Source organism: Brachycentrus maculatus, unplaced genomic scaffold (assembly GCF_059751285.1).
Source record: "Brachycentrus maculatus isolate JH-2025_06_01 unplaced genomic scaffold, ASM5975128v1 h1tg000267l, whole genome shotgun sequence".
Lineage (NCBI taxonomy): Eukaryota > Metazoa > Arthropoda > Insecta > Trichoptera > Brachycentridae > Brachycentrus > Brachycentrus maculatus.
The window spans coordinates 14,124-36,783 of NW_028281018.1; the positions used below are offsets into that span (position 1 = coordinate 14,124).

General features: G+C 29.1%; 2 protein-coding genes across 4 annotated transcripts; one reads left to right on the forward strand and one right to left on the reverse strand.

Moving 5' to 3' along the window:
* Positions 1-224: 224 nt before the first annotated feature.
* On the reverse strand, positions 225-6,771 carry LOC148305621 (plasmolipin-like). The gene is made up of 4 exons (XM_088266415.1): positions 6,624-6,771; positions 5,814-5,942; positions 4,512-4,778; positions 225-3,549 (listed from the first exon to the last, which is right to left on the reverse strand). Exons 2-4 carry the CDS (start codon positions 5,940-5,942, stop codon positions 3,409-3,411), a joined length of 537 nt encoding a protein of 178 aa, XP_088122541.1. The 5' UTR covers positions 6,624-6,771; the 3' UTR covers positions 225-3,408.
* Positions 6,772-6,955: 184 nt separating this feature from the next.
* Positions 6,956-13,432, forward strand: LOC148305622 (endonuclease/exonuclease/phosphatase family domain-containing protein 1-like). Of its 3 annotated transcripts, none has more exons than XM_088266411.1 (7): positions 6,956-7,142; positions 7,234-7,511; positions 7,716-8,418; positions 10,129-10,284; positions 10,866-11,032; positions 11,975-12,139; positions 12,462-13,432. In XM_088266411.1, exons 2-7 carry the CDS (start codon positions 7,238-7,240, stop codon positions 12,689-12,691), a joined length of 1,695 nt encoding a protein of 564 aa, XP_088122537.1. In that variant the 5' UTR covers positions 6,956-7,142; positions 7,234-7,237; the 3' UTR covers positions 12,692-13,432. The 3 variants fall into 3 exon arrangements, with proteins under 3 accessions (XP_088122537.1, XP_088122536.1, XP_088122535.1); XM_088266410.1 differs by having other exon boundaries at positions 6,962-7,142; positions 7,216-7,511; XM_088266409.1 differs by having other exon boundaries at positions 6,965-7,511.
* The last annotated feature ends 9,228 nt before the right edge of the window (positions 13,433-22,660 follow it).

The window sequence follows — 22,660 nt, forward strand, 5'->3', positions numbered from 1 at the left end:
AAACAAAAGCATTTACTTATCCCGAACTTTAACCAAGGAAATTCTTGCATAATTTTAAAGGATTGAAGATTGAAATAAAGGACCGTCATACACTCCTTTCCAGGTCCCTGACAAATTTGAATCATACTTTGTACCAGATATTTGAGGCTAACATTTTTAGAAACAAAACAATATAGTTAACGTCCTGACCAATCAATCTCTTGGAAGAAAAAAAAATACTTGAAGACTTAAGTAAAAGGTTTATTTTTTTTAAATGCATCGTATAATAAAACACATGCCATGCAGATATAATGTATACATATAACATTTAGTAAATATCATTAAGAAAATATCGATCATAGTAAAACATTTAGATATAGATGGATTCCAAATACATACTGGTAAAAAGTTTACAATACATAAATATGCAGTATCGTTGTCAAACAAGGCAAAATATTAAGTTTTAAAATTTATAAAGCAACTTTTAACAGCATTATTGTATTTATAGATGAGTTGAAGTTTCTTTCATACATCTATATAAACAAGCACTCCATACAATTTTAAAGTAAAATGTATATTTTTACCTTCTCAAATTTTATATATAACTTTATGTATATGTAGAAGGGGTCCATATATTGCATACATATGAATAAACAGAAGCATAAGTACATATTTGTGTTATAAAATATGGTTTAAATTTCTGTCTTCGTTTAATACCCCTCAGTACTACTGGAGGATAACGTTCCATAATTTACCACGGATAATGAGACTAAACCAATATAAAAAAAATGGCTTCATGAAGCTCCTACAAATATTGTACATTACCAGTTTAAAAAGTTAATTTAATATTTTAATTTTGTGTAAACAGAAAGAGTTTCTCTAATAGTTCAAGATTTGCCAGTACATATTTCTCTGAGGTGTTAAAATATGTGTACAATTGAAAAGATCAAAACTGTGTGGTTATGTTACCAATCAAAATGGTAGAAACCAAAAACTTTTTATAATAAATGCATTAAAATATGTAAGTATATTGATTTAAGTAAATGATACTGTATGTTTAATTTATTGTGTCAAATCTTTTGGCAATGAACAGTACAAAAACAAGTTGATATAATAAAAGTATATAGTAATATACATGGGTATATAATACACTTTTGTACTCGCTTCGGCAGTACATATACTAATACACTTTCAACAAATCCCGTACAGCATTCAAAATAAACTTAGACAAAACTAAAACTTGAAAACAATACATACTAACATGCATTACAATAAAGTAAACTGATTACTGCAAGAATAATAATTTAAGGTATAAATATACGAGTTTTTAATGCAGTCATCGCTTAATTAAATCATACAAGACATCAGTCAGTGGTAACCCTTACTTTATTTATTACTATTACATTTTAATTTGAATGATGACAAAATGACACATCTTTTTCAATATTTCAAGTAATTGAGCATAACAACCAGATCTTTGGCACTTTCCAAAAACACAGTAAGCAACAATTATGGTAACCGAATGAATATGCACACACTCAATCAATGTTCTCGCTAGTAGGTGTATATAAATGAAAAATTATCCTGCCAATCTTTTTTTATCTGATGTTGAATTAAATTGTATGCACACAGTAGAATCCTAGTTAGTCGGAAGGGTATAACATGGTTAACCTAACATATTCAATGTTTATGCTTATTGATCTTCCCATCAATGGCACATCTGTAATATTGACATTGGCAGATGAAAACAATGAAGAATCATATAGCATTTCAAAGAACTTTTGTAATTTCCTATTCTTAAATTTAGCTTAAGCAAAAAGTTTACAACATTCCTACTCGGGGGTTTTATTACCCAATTTAATAAATTACAAATTGAACCTTATTTGAGAAATTCTCTGTGTAGTGGTATCAGCAAGATTTCCGTTCAAATATGTAAAAAGGTGATTATTGAATTATAATAAAATGGTATGATCAAAATTGCATTAATCTGTGAAGATGTAGAATCTGGACCACTTGCAATCATCCAGTCTAAATATTTGCAATTCTACTACATATTTCTTGATTCACTCTTCTCTTGACAAATTCAATTGCATTTCAATATTTATGCAGTTAGTAATAAAACTTGGTCTCGAAAATATTTTTCCATTAAATATGTTGTATATTAGTAAAAATGCCTTCTTCATATGTGTATATCCTTCAAAATACTACTGAAGTAAAGATATGCAGCTGTGTTTTCCTACTATCACAGTGTTAAATCCTGATAATTTCTGAAGATTTGTTATTTTTAATACAGATATGTTATTTTTAAACACCTGTTTATAGATTTTCTTTTTTAACAATTAATTTCTCAATAAACATTCAAACAAAATATTTTACGTACAGACTGTATAATATACGAGTATATGCATTGATATTCATGACGCATCTCTAAAAATGCTTACTCATGTAAAATATAATTTCTTTAATTTACTCTTATCCTAATTCAGGTGCGTACATTGCTTATAAAAAAATATTTTCACTTAATAAAAGGCTACGTAGTATTAATAATAATAAAATCAGTAGGTATTATTGTTAGATATCATACGAGTTTTATCTTACAGTAAATTAAATTTTAAAAATAAACAGGTTGTTGCAATATTACACCAATATAAAAAATATGTGTTTTAAAAAAAATAACATCGCAAAGATTGTTATCTGATTTTATTAGAAAATTATATTCATTTTTAGTCCTCGTTGTCAAGTGATTGCCTTATAGTGACATAATTTATAGTACACATATATAATAGAGGTGTATCCACAATAACCTTACCCACAAATATAATAAGAAAAATTTGGACGTACATGCTTAAGTAATAATGTCAATGAATGATTGGTTTGTAAGCTGAATTGAACCAGGACTTTAAAAAAAAATTAAATAATATTTTTTTATAATGTTAAATAGTGGAATGTTACGAAGCTCTACCTGAAAAAATTATAAACAAATTTTATATTGCAAAAACTGTGGTGGAGTAGATGAAATGTGATGTGATTACTATACAAAACATGTACTTAAATGCGCAATATAAGTAAATATGTATACTCAAACTACAATATCATTCAATTACTTCTCCAAATAACACGATTCAACAATTAATATTCTTAAAACCTTATTAACAGTGATTACAATCGTAAAATATAAACAAAAAACAGTTATTTATATTCAGTCCATGATAAAGGTACAGAAATATTTGTAATAGCAGTAAGTAGTATCAGCAATGATGTGAATAATTGTGCACATAATAAGCGCAGCCAGATCTATAACACGCACAATACTTTTACAGAGCATTATTTCATAATTCTAAAACTAGAAGATTTGACAGCATCTTTTTAAAATATATGAAACGTAAAAATTACGAATTTGAGGAAAGAAATACGAGAGACAGTATTTCTCTAGTAACCCTGAGCTTCAACAGGGCTGGTGGTCTCCTTACTGACTACTTTCACTCCCTGCTCGAGTCTTCCGGCACGGAGGGACTGGAACTTGAGGAAAGCGTCATAACCATATGCGATCATCGCACAGAAACCAAAGAACTGAAAGGAAAAATAAACAATCAAATAAAATAAAAAAAACTGCATATATTTTTTTTCTATGGTAATATTTTATTGGTAAATGTATATAAAAAAGAAGCTTTTTTATAAAATTTTAATTAAAAACAAAATTTTTCTGAATATCAAGAATACAATACTTTTCATTCAACACCTACGACGGCTCACTTGGAGCTAGAGAAGGACAACGCGACACAAGTGCACAAATAAGTTTCCGACATTTTTTTAAATCAAAAATTGGGGATTTGTCGTGAAGGAACAGAACATTATCTTTTATAAGAATAATTGTCCATCGCTGGTCACTACTTTTTTCGATCTTTCTGGCAGCATACTGATATTGCGTCGGATGAATGGTTTATCTTTCGAGGATATCCTCGATTTGCCCCATTTTTAGTATCTTCATATGATGCGAAGTGATGCCCAGACAGGTCATGACACATATGCCATCGATCGGAACAAGTAGTAGTCGCAAGGGGCAATGTTTGGTAAATACGGTGGAGTAAAACATCCCAATTGAGTGTTTCCGCTACGTTTTTGTCTTCAATGTCAAATTCACCTTTTGAAACCACTTGCGACAATTTCTCTCACTTAAAACACCCTAACCATGTGCCCCTACAAGCAACCCAATACCTCAGTTGCGGATTTCTTTAAATAAATGAAGTATGTAAATGAAAAGTTCCCGCAAATGATGTTTATTCTGCTGGAAACTTTACATTTAACAAAAAAGAATATATTAAAATATAAAAATTCACTTATATTTCAAGGTTACGTTGTTGACAGATGCTCAGCTTTACGATAATGCCATTATACATCTGACTTTTTTAACCATAACTTATTAATAACTTACTGGCGGATCCAAAGTTTGTCAAACGGCGGAAACTTATTCGTTCAGCTAATATAATATCAGGTCCCTTTTCCCAGTAAATGTAATAAAGATAGCAACTTACTGACGCCGCCGAGAAAGCCTCTACTCCGAAAGAGGCAGCCAGAGACGCCGCTAACAAATAGAAGAACGTCCACAGGGCGCAAAATCCAAACTCAATCTTCAGCCATGGAACCTTGTAAAACTTTTCAACCACGTGGAACAAATAAAGCGCCAGCATGATTCCGGTGAACCAGAACCCCCCCATGGACACGGTGTTGAACCATGATCCCCTGGAATGGTAGCTGAATGCGGAAACCTCGATGCAAATAAAGCCCAGCAAGTTTAAAACCTGAAAAAATCATTTATTTTTAAGATTGGACACACCCATGATTACAATTACTTGCATGACTAACCAGCCCATGACAAGTGGGGACAATTGGTGTGATTCGTGCCTAATTTTATTATAAACATACAAACACTATAAAAATATCAAAAATATAATCCTATAATTCAGTCCTATATGAATATACTTTCTAAAAAAATCACTTTGGAAAATAAAAATTAGAATAAATAAAAAAAAAGTTTAAAATAAAATATACAATTTTAGGACCAGTAAAAGTTAACATATTATACACTTGGTCCTCGTAAAACACGGTTTTATATAACACAAATGTATAAATTGTGGCTTATTTTTTGTATACACATGTATTATATACGCTTTTTATAACGCTGTTAAGTAAAATAAATTAATGAAATAATATGTTTGTTATTAAAAAAATAAAGTACATATTAATATAAACTATCTATTTAAATAGTTAGCTAACAATATAACCGTGTTATACGAGGCCCGAGTGTAATTATTTTCAGATGACTAAATAATCATAGTAAATGAACATGTCATGAGTCGAAATGTTATTTGGTGAGTCATTAATGACTCATATGTATATTACAAGACAGATTTTTTAAAAATTTATATTTCTTCAAGGAATTTTGTTACAAAAATATATGTCACATGTACTGTTGTCCGCCTGCGTAGTGTAATGGTCAGCATACGCGGCTACCGCACTGGAGGTTCCAGGTTCAATAGGGAGGGGGGTAAAATAAATATACCAAGTGATTTTTTCTCCCTATTCAATATTTATTCAATATTACTCTGGATTGGTATCCGAAGTGGAGGGCTAATCACCTTTCCTTATGTGTTAACAATCAAGATAACACAGCATTTATATGATGCAGTTCCCTATGCACCATTGGGTGCGGATGAGAGTTTAAAGTGAATAGACTATCAATGTGCAATGTGAAGATAAGCTTGCACTAGTTTATTTTATCAAGAGGAGCTTTTTAGTTGTTTTATACAGTTTGAAAATAAATCATTAGCTCTTACTATTTGTATCATCTTCAATATTCCCGGAACGGTCCTCACATAGCTGGGATCAAATCGCACCGTGGTAATTACAGATGCACTAGTGGATGTTGTCGTTGTATGTTGCGCTGGAAACCCTTGATCGGCCATCTACGATACAATTTACACATTTATGGATTATTCCATTTTTAAAGCTTTTTATTTTATTATTTTTTACTTATATGTTTCAATTTTACTGAATGAATAATGTGTTTAGCCCACTTAAAATACTGTTAAATCCTTGAAAACGCCCACTTTATATATGGGAAAATATCAAAGTTCATTTTGTAAATATGTTTATTTATTAAAATAAAGATAACAAGTAATCAGTATAAAAAGTAAGAAAATAATACCGAGGAAACTTAGAACATACATTAATAATTTAATTTACAAGTGAAATAGCTACAACTTTTTTTTTTAAATGTGTAGTATTTTCTCCTGATAACGCACGATACATTTTTTTATTAGCATCACAGCTCAAAAAATGAGTAGGTATACATTTATAATTTGTACATCAAGCAACTCATCGGATAGTATAAAAACAGTTTGTTGACACAACATAATGGCGAAGATTCCTTGGGTCTTTAGCGATATCGCGCAAATTTTAATGATTAGCTAATAATACCCGTAACACTGGGTATACGATGTTATCATTAAGTACTATCATCGCTCAAAATAGTTAGGCTGCGAAGAGGGGAGTGGTCTATTGATTATTCGTTCGATCACACAATACATTGGCTTTTTTGCGCGATCCGGATTATGTGATAATAGTGCAATAGAATGTTAATTTACCGTTAATTATTTATAACGTTGAATTTCTTGATAAGCAAAACTTCGCAGTTCTTTTCGCGAATATAATAAATGGCGATAAGTATAAACTTGAAAAACCGAGCGATCAATCGCAAAATTACGCCTCGATCCTTCGGTTGACAGTTGTCTCAAATGGTCATAGAAAATCGGAATGCACGTAGACACATTTCTCTAAAGTTAGTGAGTGTAATCCCGATATCATGTTTGCCAACTATAAATACGTTATATATTTTAATACAAATATTTACGACACCAACATAACCAAATGAATAAACACCGCATTGATAAGATACGTCACTTTGATCTGAAATATTAAATTTGTCATTTGTGTCAAATTGCATAGTCAACTCGCACTCGATATAATGATAGGAAAAGAATTGTGACTAAAAAACGGCCTATGGACTTAACGACTCGACAACAAAGGAGTGAACAATTTAAATAATGTGTGTGTTGGAGAAGAATATTCATATTTTTTTTATTAAGTTTTTTATATTTTCTAAAGTAAGTTACCAATACAACGTTTTTACTTTATGAAATTTTATTTTCCGAATAATGAAATCCACTACTGCCATAGGATCCCGGATATAAACAGCATAATGGGGCAAACATCGAGTAAACCAAACCTAGTTAAAAGTGGTAGGAGAAGGTCACTAAGATCTCCTCTTCCCAGAAAATCTAAATCAAATTTGAGCCACACATTCAGCATATCTGGTATTAATGAGAATGTAGAATTGATCAACGTCAATCATGCCAGTGAAGAACAATTGATGACATTATCCGGTATTACCAGACAAGTCGCACAAGCAATAGTAGATCATCGACAAGCCATCGGACGATTTAAGAAAGTTGACGATTTAGCCTTGGTCTCGGGTAAGGTTCTTTTATTTAAATTGCCGGCAATTATTGTCAATTAAGGTATATCTCATAGTCAATTTACTTTTGATATGAAATTGATTTTGTATGCCGACATGTATACAGAATTTATTTTCACATTATGTTGTATTATATTACATAAATAGGAGTATTATTTCATTATAATGATTTAATATTTAAATTTTATTTTTTTCGTTTTAGGAATGGGGGCAGAAAAACTTAACGTTATCCGCTCAGAAGTGTGTGTCAGCCGCAGATTAATATCAGATTCCAATTCACGTGCGCAATCCTTAGACAGTATTCGTAGTTCAGAGTCCGGGAGAGTTCAGCTGAATATAAATACAGTAAATGTATTTCAACTACAATGTATTCCGGGACTGAATCAAGAACTAGCGGCAAACATAATAGATTATAGAAACAGAAAGGGTTTATTCAAATCCTTGGATGACCTTATAAAAGTCAAAGGAATTGATAATATTAGACTCAGTTCTATTAAATCTCATTTGAACGTGAACCGGGAGGATGATTCTCCTACCACCCCGAGTAGTGTCGGTTTTCCCAGTAACGGGATGAACGGGTCTGTAGCGCTACATGTTTCCAAAAGTGCATTATTGAACGGGACAACTGCACTCCCGAGGACTCCCGGCCACCGCAAGTCTCTCTCTGTCCCTATCAAATGCACTACCAACTTATCCAACGGTTTCTCGATGGCTCCTGTCAATGACATATTTGACTTACTGTCGGCTTACTCGCGCCGACCGATAATTGAAGAAGAATTTACATATCAAAGAGACGGTAAACCAGCGTACAGAATGGCTACTTGGAATTTACACGAACTCAGTCATGAAAAAGCTAACAATCCTGGCTTCAGAGAAGTTGTTTGTAGAACAATTTTAGAAAACAAGTTAGTATCTTCATGTAAATCTTTTCATAGTGTTAATCAACTATATCAACACACTCTATGGATATTGTCTTCTCTGCAAAATATTTATTGATCAACTTTAAAAAAATATTGAAATTTAGATGATAGCTAAATAAAAAATTTAATTATCTTTTTTTTTTATAATTTCACTTAGGGGCAAAATTTTTTTTTGTCTTTAATTAATTTTTTTTTACTAATTACTAAAGTACAGATAACTTCAAATATATTTTCCTCAAAATATGTATTTTCTAAATAAAACATTATTCATAGGGTGTGTCGACATGACTTACTTACGTATTTAGACTTTGAACTCTTTTTTAAAGATAGTAAATCGGGAAGATTTGTAGAAGTTTTTTTTATCTATGTAGTTTATCAGCATCTATCAATCAATTCAGAATACATATGTTATAATACCATAATTTATTTGATTTTACAATGTACTACATAATTAACATTTGTTAATATTAATCATGCATTATATTGCTCATTCAAAATGTTTTAATAATTATTATTTTATTCTAAACCTTAAGACAGGTCAATCCTCTACGGCAGTATTCCAGCTTGTATTTTTACAAAATTTTTGATAGCATTTCATGAATGTCTAACATTTTTTATTGGAGAATTCTAATTTCGGAACTAATACTGCATATTACTGTATATAAGTAATCAATACATATATCCAGGACTTTTTTTAAAACAAAAAAGGTCCCGGAACTCACTTATAATCTCCCGAAAAAGGTCCGAAGCCTGCTAAAAAAATTATTTAAATATCATTTAAATTTTCATTATAATACCATATTTTATCATGTTGACGAATTATATAAATAAAGGTTTTAATTACGTAAGCACAAACATTGTTTCGTCTAATTGATTTTGAAAATTAAAAAAAATATATCTGTGAAAAAAGGTGTCGGAACGCAGTTCCACCGTGTTCCATGTAAAAAAAGCCATGCATATATCTAATAACAAATTAATACAATAAAAATACCACTTTTTTTAAATACCGTCATACTGACGTTTGATACTGTTTCATATCAACTAAAAACCTTTTTCATTAGATTTATTTCATCAAACATTTATTTTCACGAAAACAACTATAAAAAGTCAGCGTTGGACTTACATAATTTAATTTATCTCCATAAACCCAATTATTTGTTATTTAAATGATTACAATTTAATGTTATATACTCATATAGTGCACTAATTACAAAAATACCATTAAACATAAAAAATATGAAGAAAAATAAAGTTTTAGACTCGTGCAAAAGACAAATATTTTCATTACTGCACAATTTTATATGTACATAATATATTTGATTAAATTGTACAATTTTCCTGTGGATCTTAGTAACAACTAAAATAAAATTTCTCATTATACTGACTTACATAATGAGTAAAAAAATAATTTTATGATATACCTTTATGAGTTCATACACATTCAAATATTTGTGGGTGTGATGAAGATAGTTAGTAGTTGGGGTGCTCTCGGTTCGGACGATACTTTTCTGCATGAGTCAATACCAGAAAATACCAGTACATATTTGTATCAGCAAATGCCATGTTGGCAATGTCAATCTGGATGTGTAATTTTTTACTGATAATCCAAACGTGTTTGAGTGTATTTAATTATTGTATGGTTTTTAAGTGGTACAGAGACGATATTCTATCAATATAATTTTTCTTTTTTTCTAGATTCTCGGTTTTGGGTATCCAGGAAGTGCTAGAAAAAGAAGCTCTCAAATGTATATGCGAAGAATTAAATTCTCCTACACTAAGAAGAGTTTGTGAATGGAAAGAAAATAGTAAAAAATGGCAATACTATGTAACACCAATTCAAAATACTTTTGGGTAAGTTGACTAATAAACAAGTACACATTAGTAAAATGTAAATATGTAAATGAAAGTGATCAAAAGAGATCTACTGGGTAATCAACCCAGTAGATCTAAAGCACTTGACTGGACATCAGAAAGCTTATGTTTTTGGTCTAGGCAGGCAGGTTTTTCTTCTTCTGATAAATTGTTCTCTTTTAATTTGCCACATACTGTGACACATTTTTCTTTTAAATTACTACAGACACAAGTATTTTATTTAGGTGTAAATTGTGTTTTCTATTACCTCATTTCAAACTAAACTGAGAAATAGATAATGTAAGTGAACAACATCTCTACATGAGGCATGCAGACACCTCGCTTTGTAAAAAAGTGAAGAAAAAAAATAATCCCTATGTTTTCCAAACTTTATTCTATTAACATATGTGATGCCAAAACACATTTTTTGCATGAAATGGTGATTGTAATGTTTCAATAGTTATTACTGTTTTTGTACCGAAATTTAAATAAAATATGCCATATTTTCTTATTGAAGTAAATTTTTTGCTAAAAATTCAACTGAAAAATTTAGATTTCACTTAAATGTATTTGTATTTCAGGCATTTCTTCGGTATTGTTTATGATGAGTTTAGTGTTAATATCCATATAGAAATACATCCTTTCCATTTAAATAATATCAGAGGTGACAATGTTTCTGAACATAGTACCATACAATTAAAAAAGGATGAGGATATGCGGAATACTAATTTAAACTACGCAATTATTGGTGAGTCTTGTCGTATTAATTTAATTACAACCTTCTACATCATAGAATAAACCATTTTTTTTAATGTTTTAGGGAATAAATCATTTTTTTCTCAGTCAGATTGTTTTGTAATAAAATTTGCACATAATTTATTTATTGATCATTAATTAAATTATCAATATAAATGTAACATATATTATAAATGTTCATAATTAAAGATAGACATATATTTAAAGTGGTAATATACAAAATGAACGATGAATGATAAGGAGAGTGTTATATTACCATACCACAAAGTTAACAATGCTTTAATAATCAAAAATCAGACATATACATTTGCTTATGGTAATGATGAAATCTCGACTGTAAACTTTGACATAATGTAAGACAATGCTTGCGCTTATTAATAGCGTAGTTTTATAATAATATAACCATGAAAATTAATACATATCAAAATATGAATTCTAAATTATTATAAAACAAAATTTACAGAGATGTAAAAAATGTTTACATCGAAATATGAAGGTTTTAAATTTTATCATACTTTTTACACGTTTAAATTGCTCTATTAAGTGAGGAATTCATTCCGAGGTTAGTGTTAATTGAAAAAAAAATAGAATAATGTGTATGCCAGTATGACTTGATAATAAATACAAACAAAATATTATACATTGTTCTTAAAAAATAATGATTTTCCTTAAATCTATAAATAAAAAACCTATTACCCAAATGTGTAAAGGAAGTTATAATTATGAAGTTCATAATTCAAATATAACAGAAATTCTCTTTATCAAAACACTATATAATTCTTAATATATGATTAAACTACAAGAATCATAGCAAAACCCAATCCATACCACCCTTCAATTTTAGTTTTACATCGTATTTGTGGAATTGTGTGTTTAAATTATCTCTTAATATTTCCCCTATGTATTTATTTAACACATCTTCTCTTTTTTCCAGATTGCAAAGTCAATAAAACTCATATTCTCCTCATAAATACCTACTTTAATGGAGAGAATTCAGAGCATGGAATATCTCAACTCCATGAGATAGTCAAAGAATTATTAGTGAATAATAAAAATATTGCAATTATAGGAGATTTTCACTCATTAAAAAATGTTGAAGGTCAGTAAACTTTATTTGTATTGAAATGTAATTTCTTTTTCTCTTTACACAATTGATTCTGGTTGTTTGGGATGCACCAGACTGGAATATTTGACACAAATAGGTGGCTGTCCCAATTGAGTCAAGGGAGTACGAAATTATAGTGTAAATAAATAAATAAAATATATACTAACATACATATTAATTAATCGTTTTTTAATTAACTAATTTTGATTTTTTTTTGTATAAAACGCGTCACGTAACTTTTTTTATAACAAAATTTAAATGAAGTATATGATTATAAATGTCCTTTTTGATAGTGTTCATTATGTATTATTTACAGATTTATCGGTAAATTATAAATCCGCAATCGATCCAGTATGCAGTACAACTCTAGAGACCTCTTATGGTCGGGCGGCCATTCTGTTGGCCGGTGATAACTTGGCATTGTTTGCTAACAAGTCGGGAGTGGTTCGCAGTGGACTCAGCCACCTCGCCATCCCCAGGGGCTGGACCTGGGGCGGGCCAGCCTCGCCGCACTGCCCTGTCTGGGGAGAATTCTTCACACATTAAACAAATACTTTTACACTCTATCCTAAATTATTGGTATCTTATAAACTTATTATTTTAGTATTGTCACAATGTATTTTTATGGTAAATAATATGAATTGTGGGATTTTTTTGCATTATTTATTTTGCAGCAAAATATTCAATTAATTTCATATTAACAAAATGAGTATTGCATTAACTTTTGCATTAACATTAACGTCTGACGGGTTATTAGGATACTATCAATGGATAATCCAAAGAAAGAATTGGCTAAATCCATCTTCGTTTAACATATTTAATATTCTAAATTTTATTTTTTACAACTCTGGCAACAACGACAAAATCCTTAAATGTATACATTTATTACAGTATAAGAACCAATAGAATTCTGACTTTGCCGGAGTTCAAACTGTCAAATTATAAAATCAAGATTTATTTTCCAGACAACGTATCTACTGTCAGCGTAAAAGAATGGTTTTTACTTCTTTTAGTTTTGGGAGAGTAGTCCTCGCATCGACAGGTGATATATAAATCGATCTCATTTTTTAAAATTGCGATTCTTCTATCTCCTAACCTGAAAGCATCTACAGTAAATATGGAAGCTGAATATTTGATATTTACAACGTGTCTACTTGCATATTATACATATTCATTGTATGCATTTTCTTAGCATATTATTTTTTGGCATTTGATAATATGGAAAATCATAGTAAATTTAATTATTCATGACACTCTTTTTAATTGATTATAGAATGATGACAAAAATATTAATATATATTTAAGTATAAATATTTTTTTTATATAAAAAATATGCTTAGAGAAATCAATAACATTGCTTTTTTTAAAGTTTGCTCAACAAAAGGTTTGTGAATGTGGGTTTCTATATTTTTTAAATAACCATGTATTATTATTTGTATATATTTTTATTTCTAATATCTTAGGGTTAAAATATATTCCTATTATTTATTATAATGTGACTTGGGCTGTAATTAAGGTGATTTAACACTTTGAATTTGATCGATCAGATGAAATTTCTAATAAGCAATAATTCCGCCAATATACTTTGAAGATGAATGTTAATAAAAATAAAATAAAAACAATTTAAATATTTTTCTACGATTCTGTAACTTTTTTACTCTTGTAAATTGTCCTTTTCTTGCCTTCGCAATATTTAAATATTTTTTTAGAACTCTGCATTATAAAAAAATACACAGAAATATATAATAAGTGAAAGGTTTTCATTTTTTTTTTTTATGTGATGATGTCCATACAAATTACTACAAAATTGAATTTGTGATATGATGGAACTTGACAAATTAATTGGTGATGTCATGTTGAAGTTTACTATTTTCTCTTATTTAAAACATTTATGAACATTTCTTGAATATCCTAATGTCAATATAATAATTTCTTTTAAAACATCTAAACGATGCCTTTTCCAACCAAACAATTTTTTTTTAATTACTGAACATTTAACATTTTACAAATAAAAAATTGAAGTAGGTAGTGTAAATCCTACAGGTTAATAAATTCATGTGTATTTTGCACGATTTAAGGTGACATGGTTTTAAACTAGAGTCACTTTATAATACCGAAAGATTTGGATTTACAAGCATTGAAAACGAATCAGCAATAACGTTGACACTAGAAGATTGATATTTTGATATTAGTTACATATGTATATAAATTACGCGTAAAACATTCCTCTCAGTGCCTTGTAAAGTAACACCGGTTCATGACTTAAAAAATACAAAACTCGCGCTTTCCACATCAGTGAGTAAACACTTAATCTCTATATACAAGTAATATGTACTGGATTTAAGTGAATGGAGAGCTATTAATTTCAATATAGATAAAGGTAGCGATAAAATAGTAGTTATTGTTCCCACAAAACATGGTAAAAGTTTGGTAGAAATCGTTCAACATCAAGTTGCACAAACTGTTTGTTACTTAAGTATTTTATTTTACTTTCTATTTAATAACAAACAACCCAAAATCCTTTTTTTTAAATATATATTTCATATCTAATATAGAATTGACTTTACATGATTGTTGACAGAATTACACCCTAGAAACTGGAATCATGAAATACACACAAATATAAACAGAAAAGGTAGTTTTTTGTGAATATGTTGGTTGTTTCATGTACCTTGGACAGGATAAATTAACAAATAAAATAAGTACTATCCTTTTTTATTACTTTTCACAAATTTTAAAAACTTACTTCCATAATACCAGATTTTTTGTGTTTTGTTTTCACATATCGCTCACTCTTTTCAAGAACGTCATAAATCAAAAAACTTGATTTTTCAGGAGAACCTTTTTAAAGTTTAAATATATAATACAATTCAATAAAAATAAATATCAAGCCACTTATTGAACTTTTTACTGTGCAACAGATCTTTTTAGGTAAAACCTGAAGATTTTTTCTCCATTTAAAAAATAAGATGTTTATTTAAAAAAAAATTGAACAATACATTTTCTTCAAAATGCAAAAACAACACTTTCTGCCCTGTGGCGGGCAAATATTAAGTTAAAAATATGACTCTTTTGCTGGGATATAGTAAATTTTCTGGGCATTCCGAAAACGTGTATAACTGAAAATTTACGATTTTTGATTTATGACGTTCTTGAAAGGAGTGAGCGATATATGAAAATAAACATAACATTTTGTCAGGGCCAAAGGATGTTTTTGTGTTATACATATTATTCTTTCTTAAGTTGAACGATTCCTGCTGTAGCTCATTGCTAGTATTACAGTTGTCCCTCAATATTTGTGGTTTTGAAAATAATATACTAACGTTATTCAATATTGTTTTGGATATTAATGAAAGTATTTTATTTATTGGTATTACAATACACTTTACATTTTCACACAAGTGAATGTTATCAACCACAAGGTTGATAACATTGGTAGTTCACAAAACTAGTAATGTTCATAAACAAAGTAAAAAAAGTGGTCTGGTAAAGTAAAAAAAGAATGTTTAAATCATTGATGAAACTTTGCACCACTTTCAATATGCGTGATAAAATTAAAGCAATATGTTTATTAGTGCTATTTTATATTAAAATATTTCTAAAATCCGGGATTAGTGTTTTGCTATTTCCCAAATTTTTAGGAACTTGGTAACCGTTAATACCAAGGGATCACTATGTTCGCAATAAAGTGTTATTTCTAATAATATGAACAAATGATAGTAGATATGATTGTCCATGTAAATACATATTCGTAAGACTGTTGCCAAATGAAGGGTAATTCTGTATATTTTTATTTTTACATAGAGTTTGTATGTTCAACAGTTACCATGCCTTTGTTTTTGATAAGTGTTAATAAAGGAGTCATGAAGTCGAAATATTTCATTATAGTAAAAAGTCATCACGAACACTGAATTTCGCCATTATGTAAGGATGTTTAATTATTATGGGATAGATATATTATACACAGGAGAAATGGCATTACCATAAATGCATATTAAGTATGCGCATTTTATAGTGTCATAGGAATTAAATAATATTTATTTTTTTATAAGACACAAATTTATTTTGCATTATCTCTTCTTTAGTGATAGGTATTTAAAAATAATCATAAGTTTAACAAAATCCTTTTATTGCTGTTTTGCATACTAAGTTAAAGTTTACACTTATTATGACATTTATATTGTAGAAATACATATGTATATACACTGAACACATACAATATGTAAAGAAATCAGAACAAAGTATTTTAAAATTTCAATTGTGAATGTTTATGTTATGTCTGAATTAAAAATTTACTACATATATATAGTGTATCTAGAACTTAATGCATACAATAAAATAAAACGTTTTTTACATATATCTTTAAAAAGCAATAAAAATAGCACAGTTAATAATGGGCAAACATTTTTATTTTTAATTGTTATGAATTAATTTTTGTGTGGGTGTTTTTGATTTTGAAAGTATTATAATATAAATTAATCACAACTGTTATTACTAAAGTAAGTTTATACATTTTTTTTTACATATTCTTGAACAAAACACTTAAATTTCCGAGATCATAAAAATAAGTTCCTTATTTTTTTTACATGTTAATCTTTTATCCAAAAAAGTAAAGAAATGGGATTGATTCAACGACCAAGCAAAGATTTAAGAAAAAAAACTATTCTTTTGGGAAAAACATGCATTGGTAATACTTGTAAATTCCCATAATTTAAGAAAACTTTAATTTAATATTTTAACATGACTGTCAGTCAAATCTTTAGTTTTGTATTAAATTTAAACCAGAAATAATTTTTTAATATATTTCTTCATGAATAAAAAATATTGCCCTGCCACATAGGATCATATTTGATTTCTGAGCAAAATTGATTAAATATGGAATGAAGTATATCAAACAACACATTTTATATAATATTACCAAGAATTATCAAGATTTGGTTATTCAGATTTTTTTAACTACACTCACTGCGTAAAAAACATTATATGTATAATATAATCAGAAATCAATGTAAATTATTTTTTATAAAATACCAATATAACTTGCATTAATTTATATCTATATATTTTTAAAACTAATTATTTCTTCATTTAAACTTGTAAAATAAATAATTTACCTCACTCAAACCGTAATTAACATTACCAGGGTATAGTTGTCATTTTGTTTTTCTTATGTAGACCATTCTGGTATTTTAATACCTTCTCTTTATTCAAATGTAGGTAGGAATATTGTTTATAAAGCAAATTCTGTGCCTCAATGAATGATGACTAGTAAATTGATTGTTAGATTGGTTTTAAAGCAAACGCCTTTATAACATGATCGTTGAATTTGTACCTTAAATTAAAATATTGTAAATTGGTGGACCATTGTAACATGTGATTGGTTAGGGTACTTAACTGCAGAATTTATGAAAATAGGATTATAAACAGTTCAATGTGATATTACCAGCTTATTATCATCCAGGTTGAAGCCTGTATATTGTTAATAAATAGAAATGGAACTAGATGTGGAATGAACACATTTTTTACACCAATTAATAAATAGAAATGGAACTAGATGTGGAATGAACACATTTTTTACACATTTGCTGAAGCTCTTATCGCTCACTCCTTTCAACGTCATATATCAAAAATATTCAATTTTCAGTTATGCATGTTTTTGGAATGCCTAAAAAATGTACTATATCCCAGCAAAAGCGGCATATTTTTAACTTAATATTAACCCGCTACAGGGCATAAAGTCTTGTTTTTGCATTTTGAAGAAAAGGTATTGTTTAATTATATTTTTTCAATACACTAAATATTTTTCAAATGGAGAAAAAACATTCAGGTTTTACCTAAAAAGACCTGTTACACAGTAAAAAGTTCAATAAGTGGCTTGTATTTTTAATACATTTTATGATATTCTTTAACTTTAAAAACAATATCCTGAAAAATCAAGTTTTTTGATGCATAACGTTGTTGAAAAGAGTGAGCGTTATGTGAAAATGTTATGAATTTTATTTGAAGCAATACCTGCGTGTTATAATAATTAATAGATGTTTTGGTAGTGAATGTGTAAATGACACGGTTTAAACTATTAATAAATTATGTAGATGAAATATTCATGCCTCACCAGTTTAGACATTTTAATGAAATATCACAAATAAACTTCACTACCTAATTATTTTTATAGGACGTGTAATTATTTTTGTAAAACATAGTATTATTTATTTAATAATATTTCATATTGTTATATGCAGTTGGAAAATAGTGTTGAATATGGAAAAATCCATAAGTTTAAGGTTGAAAATAAAATTTGTGAGCATATAAACTTATGTGATATATACACATTATATTTTTACCTCTTCTATAACAGTGGGAAATGTCTACTACCTGTATTTATGAAATCAGAATTCTATTAATTAAAACATATTTTTAGTAAAAGAGTATTATTATTTTGCTAAATTTTATAGCAGGTTTATTTAATTTTATAAAACATAATTATGTATGCATTGTTAAAGTATCCGTGTCCATGACATGTTTTGATATAAAATTCTTTCCTATTTTTTTTTGTTATTTTAATTTGACTGATTTTTAATATTATTTTGTGTCAAATCTTAACTACATACTTAAATTCTATTTTAACATATTTTTACATTATAGATTTTTGCCCATTGTATTTTTTGTAAAATAATATACTTGTAATTTGAAGGTTTTTTTAAAATTATTAATTATTCTAATATTTACAATAGATGAATATTTAATACAATATTAATAACATAACACAAAACCAAATTATCAGAATAAAACTAGTAAAGTCATGTTTCTAGATCACTAATAAACAGTGAAAAATGTTGATGCAAGGTTTTGTTAACTTTCATTTTTGTCAAAAATAAGTCTAAATTAACTCTTGTTTGGAAATTATCACAAAATGTCAAGTAATAATTTTTTGCTGGCAACTTTTTTACTTTTTACTATAGATTATGTTAGTGATACAAGACATTACAAAAAGTAGGAAGGGCAAACTCTTATTGTAAATTTGGTCAGGTATAATATATTACCTGTTTTTATTTCATTTATCGAGTTAAAATTATGACAGTTTTGAAAAAAAAATCCAAATGTCAATCCGTTATCTGCATTTGTTATTTATTTTTAAAAATATTTTTTTTTCTTGCATAGAGACATATCTTTACGTAAGAACATCACTGCACTACAGAAGGAAGGTGCGGAGGAGAGGGGAATATTTTCCAGTGGCCTTTGTAATAATCATTTGGGCCGTCTATACTTGAATTTTTTCTTAATTATTTATTTGGTAAAACAAAAAATTATACTTCAAAGTAAAGTTCTTTTTCCTTAGTTTACTGTAAAAAGTAGCATCCCCTTGAATTTTCAGTCTCCCTCTGAAACACAGTGTATTATGTCAAATTATGTACATATTATTTATTGTATCATTTTATGATTATGTATATTTCACACTTGGTATATATTTTGAATTTTGAAAAATTTCTGATTGCACGAAAATGTTTTATGAGAACAATAATTTGATAAATAAATGAGGTATTTATTGTTATGCTGCTGATTTTTTTCAACCCATAAATAGATTATTAAAATTAAAGAGAGAATAGAACGCCACACCAATCTGTCTTTGGAAACAATCTTCGCCTCTTTTACATTCAAGGATCTCCTCATACATACCTGCCGATTATTATTTGTTTATTCATTTTTTAACTCTGCTGATGGTTTGATTTGGCTACCATGCTTGAGGTTCCGGGTTTGATTCCCAGGGGGTCAAAATAAATGTCTTTTTTTCACTCTTATACAGTAGAATCGCGATATAAGTAATCGCGATATATCGAAAAATGACGTATATCGAAAAAAAAAACCAAATTTATTCCCTAAAACTAATTTTTCATACAAAAATGCATTTATATAACGAAATCCCGTTATTATGTATAACAAAATCACTTTTGTCCCGTACGAAAAAGTGCCAATACATTTAAGTAAATTTATAACAAATAAAAAATGTTATGATAAAAATATTTCAAAGCCGCGCCGCCGCGGCGCCGCGCGGAAATAAAAAATATTAAGATAAAATTATTCAAGCCGCGCCGCCGCATGCGGATGGTTTTATGGCGATTTTTAAAAGTAATTCAATACAATATCCCATCAGCTTGAGTAATTAGTAATTAGAGTCAATGAGTCAGTGAAATGATTTACTTTAGCAATAATAATTCTTTAGTTGTGTCGCCTACTTTCAAAATCCGCTAGATCCAGTTTTATAAGATTTTAAAATAAATACTCTATCGGAATGCCAATTGTGGTTTTTATTGTTCAAAATTTTTAAATACTTGAAAACCCCGCTAAAAAATACTTAAAAACAGCGTTGTATTTCAAATTCCGATATATTCATGAAACTTGCCTTCTGACCCATATCCGTCAATCAGAGAGCGGAGATAGGTCAAAAGTTAAGATGACGTCATTATCGATTTGTGACTCGTGTTTTTTTTTGAGTACTGAAAAACTTTCCAAAAAAATGGGAAAATTCTCTATTTTAAAATATTTTATATAAAGATAGACAAATCTTTGAAACATAAATGTTATCCGGAGAATTTGGATTTTTTTTGTAAAATCGACTTACATGGATCTGGCGGATTTTGAAAGTAGGCGAAGTAGTTATAATCTCTCTTCTTATTTCAATGAAATTATTTCTGTAGGCCATAAAAATTCTCAAGTATATTCTCTCCCATAATCAGTCCACCTGCTTATCTCAATGGTAGACAATAATAATTCTCAAATTACAATCCATCTTTTTATCTCAATGAAATGATTCTGTTGACAATAATAATCCTCAAATTGCATCCGTCTTTTATCTACATCGTAAGGGCATTTGTCCACTACACGGAATAATTTTACCGTCCGTCCGACACGTCAGTTTGCGTTTTAAAACGACGATTTTAGGATCGAATTTACGCGCAACGTGTTCACGCACCGATCAAGAGCTCCGATCCGAAGAAATATGGACAAAAGCACAAGCCAATCCAAGCCAATCGTCATTTTAAAACGCTAACTGACGTGCCGGACAGTAAAATTACACGGAATTTCGGGCAGTGGACAAGCGCCCTAAGTGGGGCGTAGTGTCGGGTAAGACAATCTGCACACTATTGGACTAGCGGAGTAACGTGTTACGACGTACGACATGCACGCATACTTACAAAGCACGCCACACGCGCAAACACAGAAACGTTTGTGTATTTTTACGATTTTATGTTAGGATTTGATTCCCGATTTTTTTACAAATTATTTATTTCCGTCGCTGCAAATGAATGACATTATGAATAACATTTACCAGACCCAACATTACAAAATTGTTTTATTTAAACTTTAAATATGGCCAATAAAAGCAACTAGGAATATTAAATATGACGGACAATTTGGACAAATACGAATTTGTCCGTTTTATACGGATTTTGAAGGAATAAAGAGATCAAACGGAATTTGAAGGATTATAACGGAATTTCAACGGATTTTAGGAAATTTTTAGCGACGGCGAAAAAAAATTCATCGCGTAAATTTTGGAAAAAAAAATTTTTTCGCCGTCTCGTAATTTCGCAATTTCGTAATTTCGCAATCTCAATATCGAAAACTACTCTTTGACGTCTGACAACACTGGCCGTCAGTAGCGCGCAAGCCGTTCTCGTTCTCGGCTTTGGCGGCTACTTGTGATATTATTATTATTATATTTGATGTTATTATTCTCATTTTCAGATGCATATTTACCAGACCCAACATTACAAAATTGTTATATTTCAACTTTAAATATGGCCAGTAAAAGCAACTATGAATATTTACGTTTTTCCTGTTTTAAAATCACATTCTCATATTGTGTACAAAATACATACGAGTATCATCGATTCCCGCGGCACTTTTATCACCGTAAGGTTAATAAGAAAACTAGTGAAAATATGTAGATATTCAGTTCCCTATGGCCCCCTTCTCCTTTGTTTGCAGAACTTGCGATCTTTTTGAAAAGCCGCGCAACATTTTTTGCAACGGCGCGCAACATATACATACTAAGTATGATTTAAAAAAATTCGTTATATGTGGGAATTCGTTATTACGAATTAATATTTTTTGTTCCCTTGGATTTCGTTATATCGCGATTCTACTGTATTTACTCCATATCACCCTAGACTGGCATCTAAAGTACAGGACTGATCACCTTGCCTTCATATAATAAACGGTTAAATTAACATTGCATCAATTTGATCCATTGCTCTATGCACCATCAGTGCAGATAAGGGTCAGTAGTAGTAGATGATCTATAACAAGGGAGGAACAATAATAATAAAATTATAATTATTCCTGTCTTCCATACAATTAGTATAAAAACTGTATTTAAAATAACGTGATGAATTAAGAGTTTAATTGAAATAATCATTATTTATTACGAAAACAATTTTTTTTTACCAAGGTCATCAGACAAGGAGTATGGGACACAAGAATGATTCAAGGATAAACTCTTTTGCTCCACTGTTT

Excerpts from the sequence above, each read along its gene's own strand:
- LOC148305621 (XM_088266415.1), bottom strand. The coding sequence starts at position 5,942 with ATGGCCGATCAAGGGTTTCCAGCGCAACATACAACGACAACATCCACT. Across the intron at positions 4,779-5,813 it reads TATTGAAGATGATACAAATA|GTTTTAAACTTGCTGGGCTT; the intron begins GTAAGAGCTAAT and ends TGATTTTTTCAG. Across the intron at positions 3,550-4,511 it reads AGGCTTTCTCGGCGGCGTCA|TTCTTTGGTTTCTGTGCGAT; the intron begins GTAAGTTGCTAT and ends TTTTCCTTTCAG.
- LOC148305622 (XM_088266409.1), top strand. The coding sequence starts at position 7,172 with ATGAAATTTTATTTTCCGAATAATGAAATCCACTACTGCCATAGGATC. Across the intron at positions 7,512-7,715 it reads CGATTTAGCCTTGGTCTCGG|GAATGGGGGCAGAAAAACTT; the intron begins GTAAGGTTCTTT and ends TTTTCGTTTTAG. Across the intron at positions 11,033-11,974 it reads TTTAAACTACGCAATTATTG|ATTGCAAAGTCAATAAAACT; the intron begins GTGAGTCTTGTC and ends TCTTTTTTCCAG.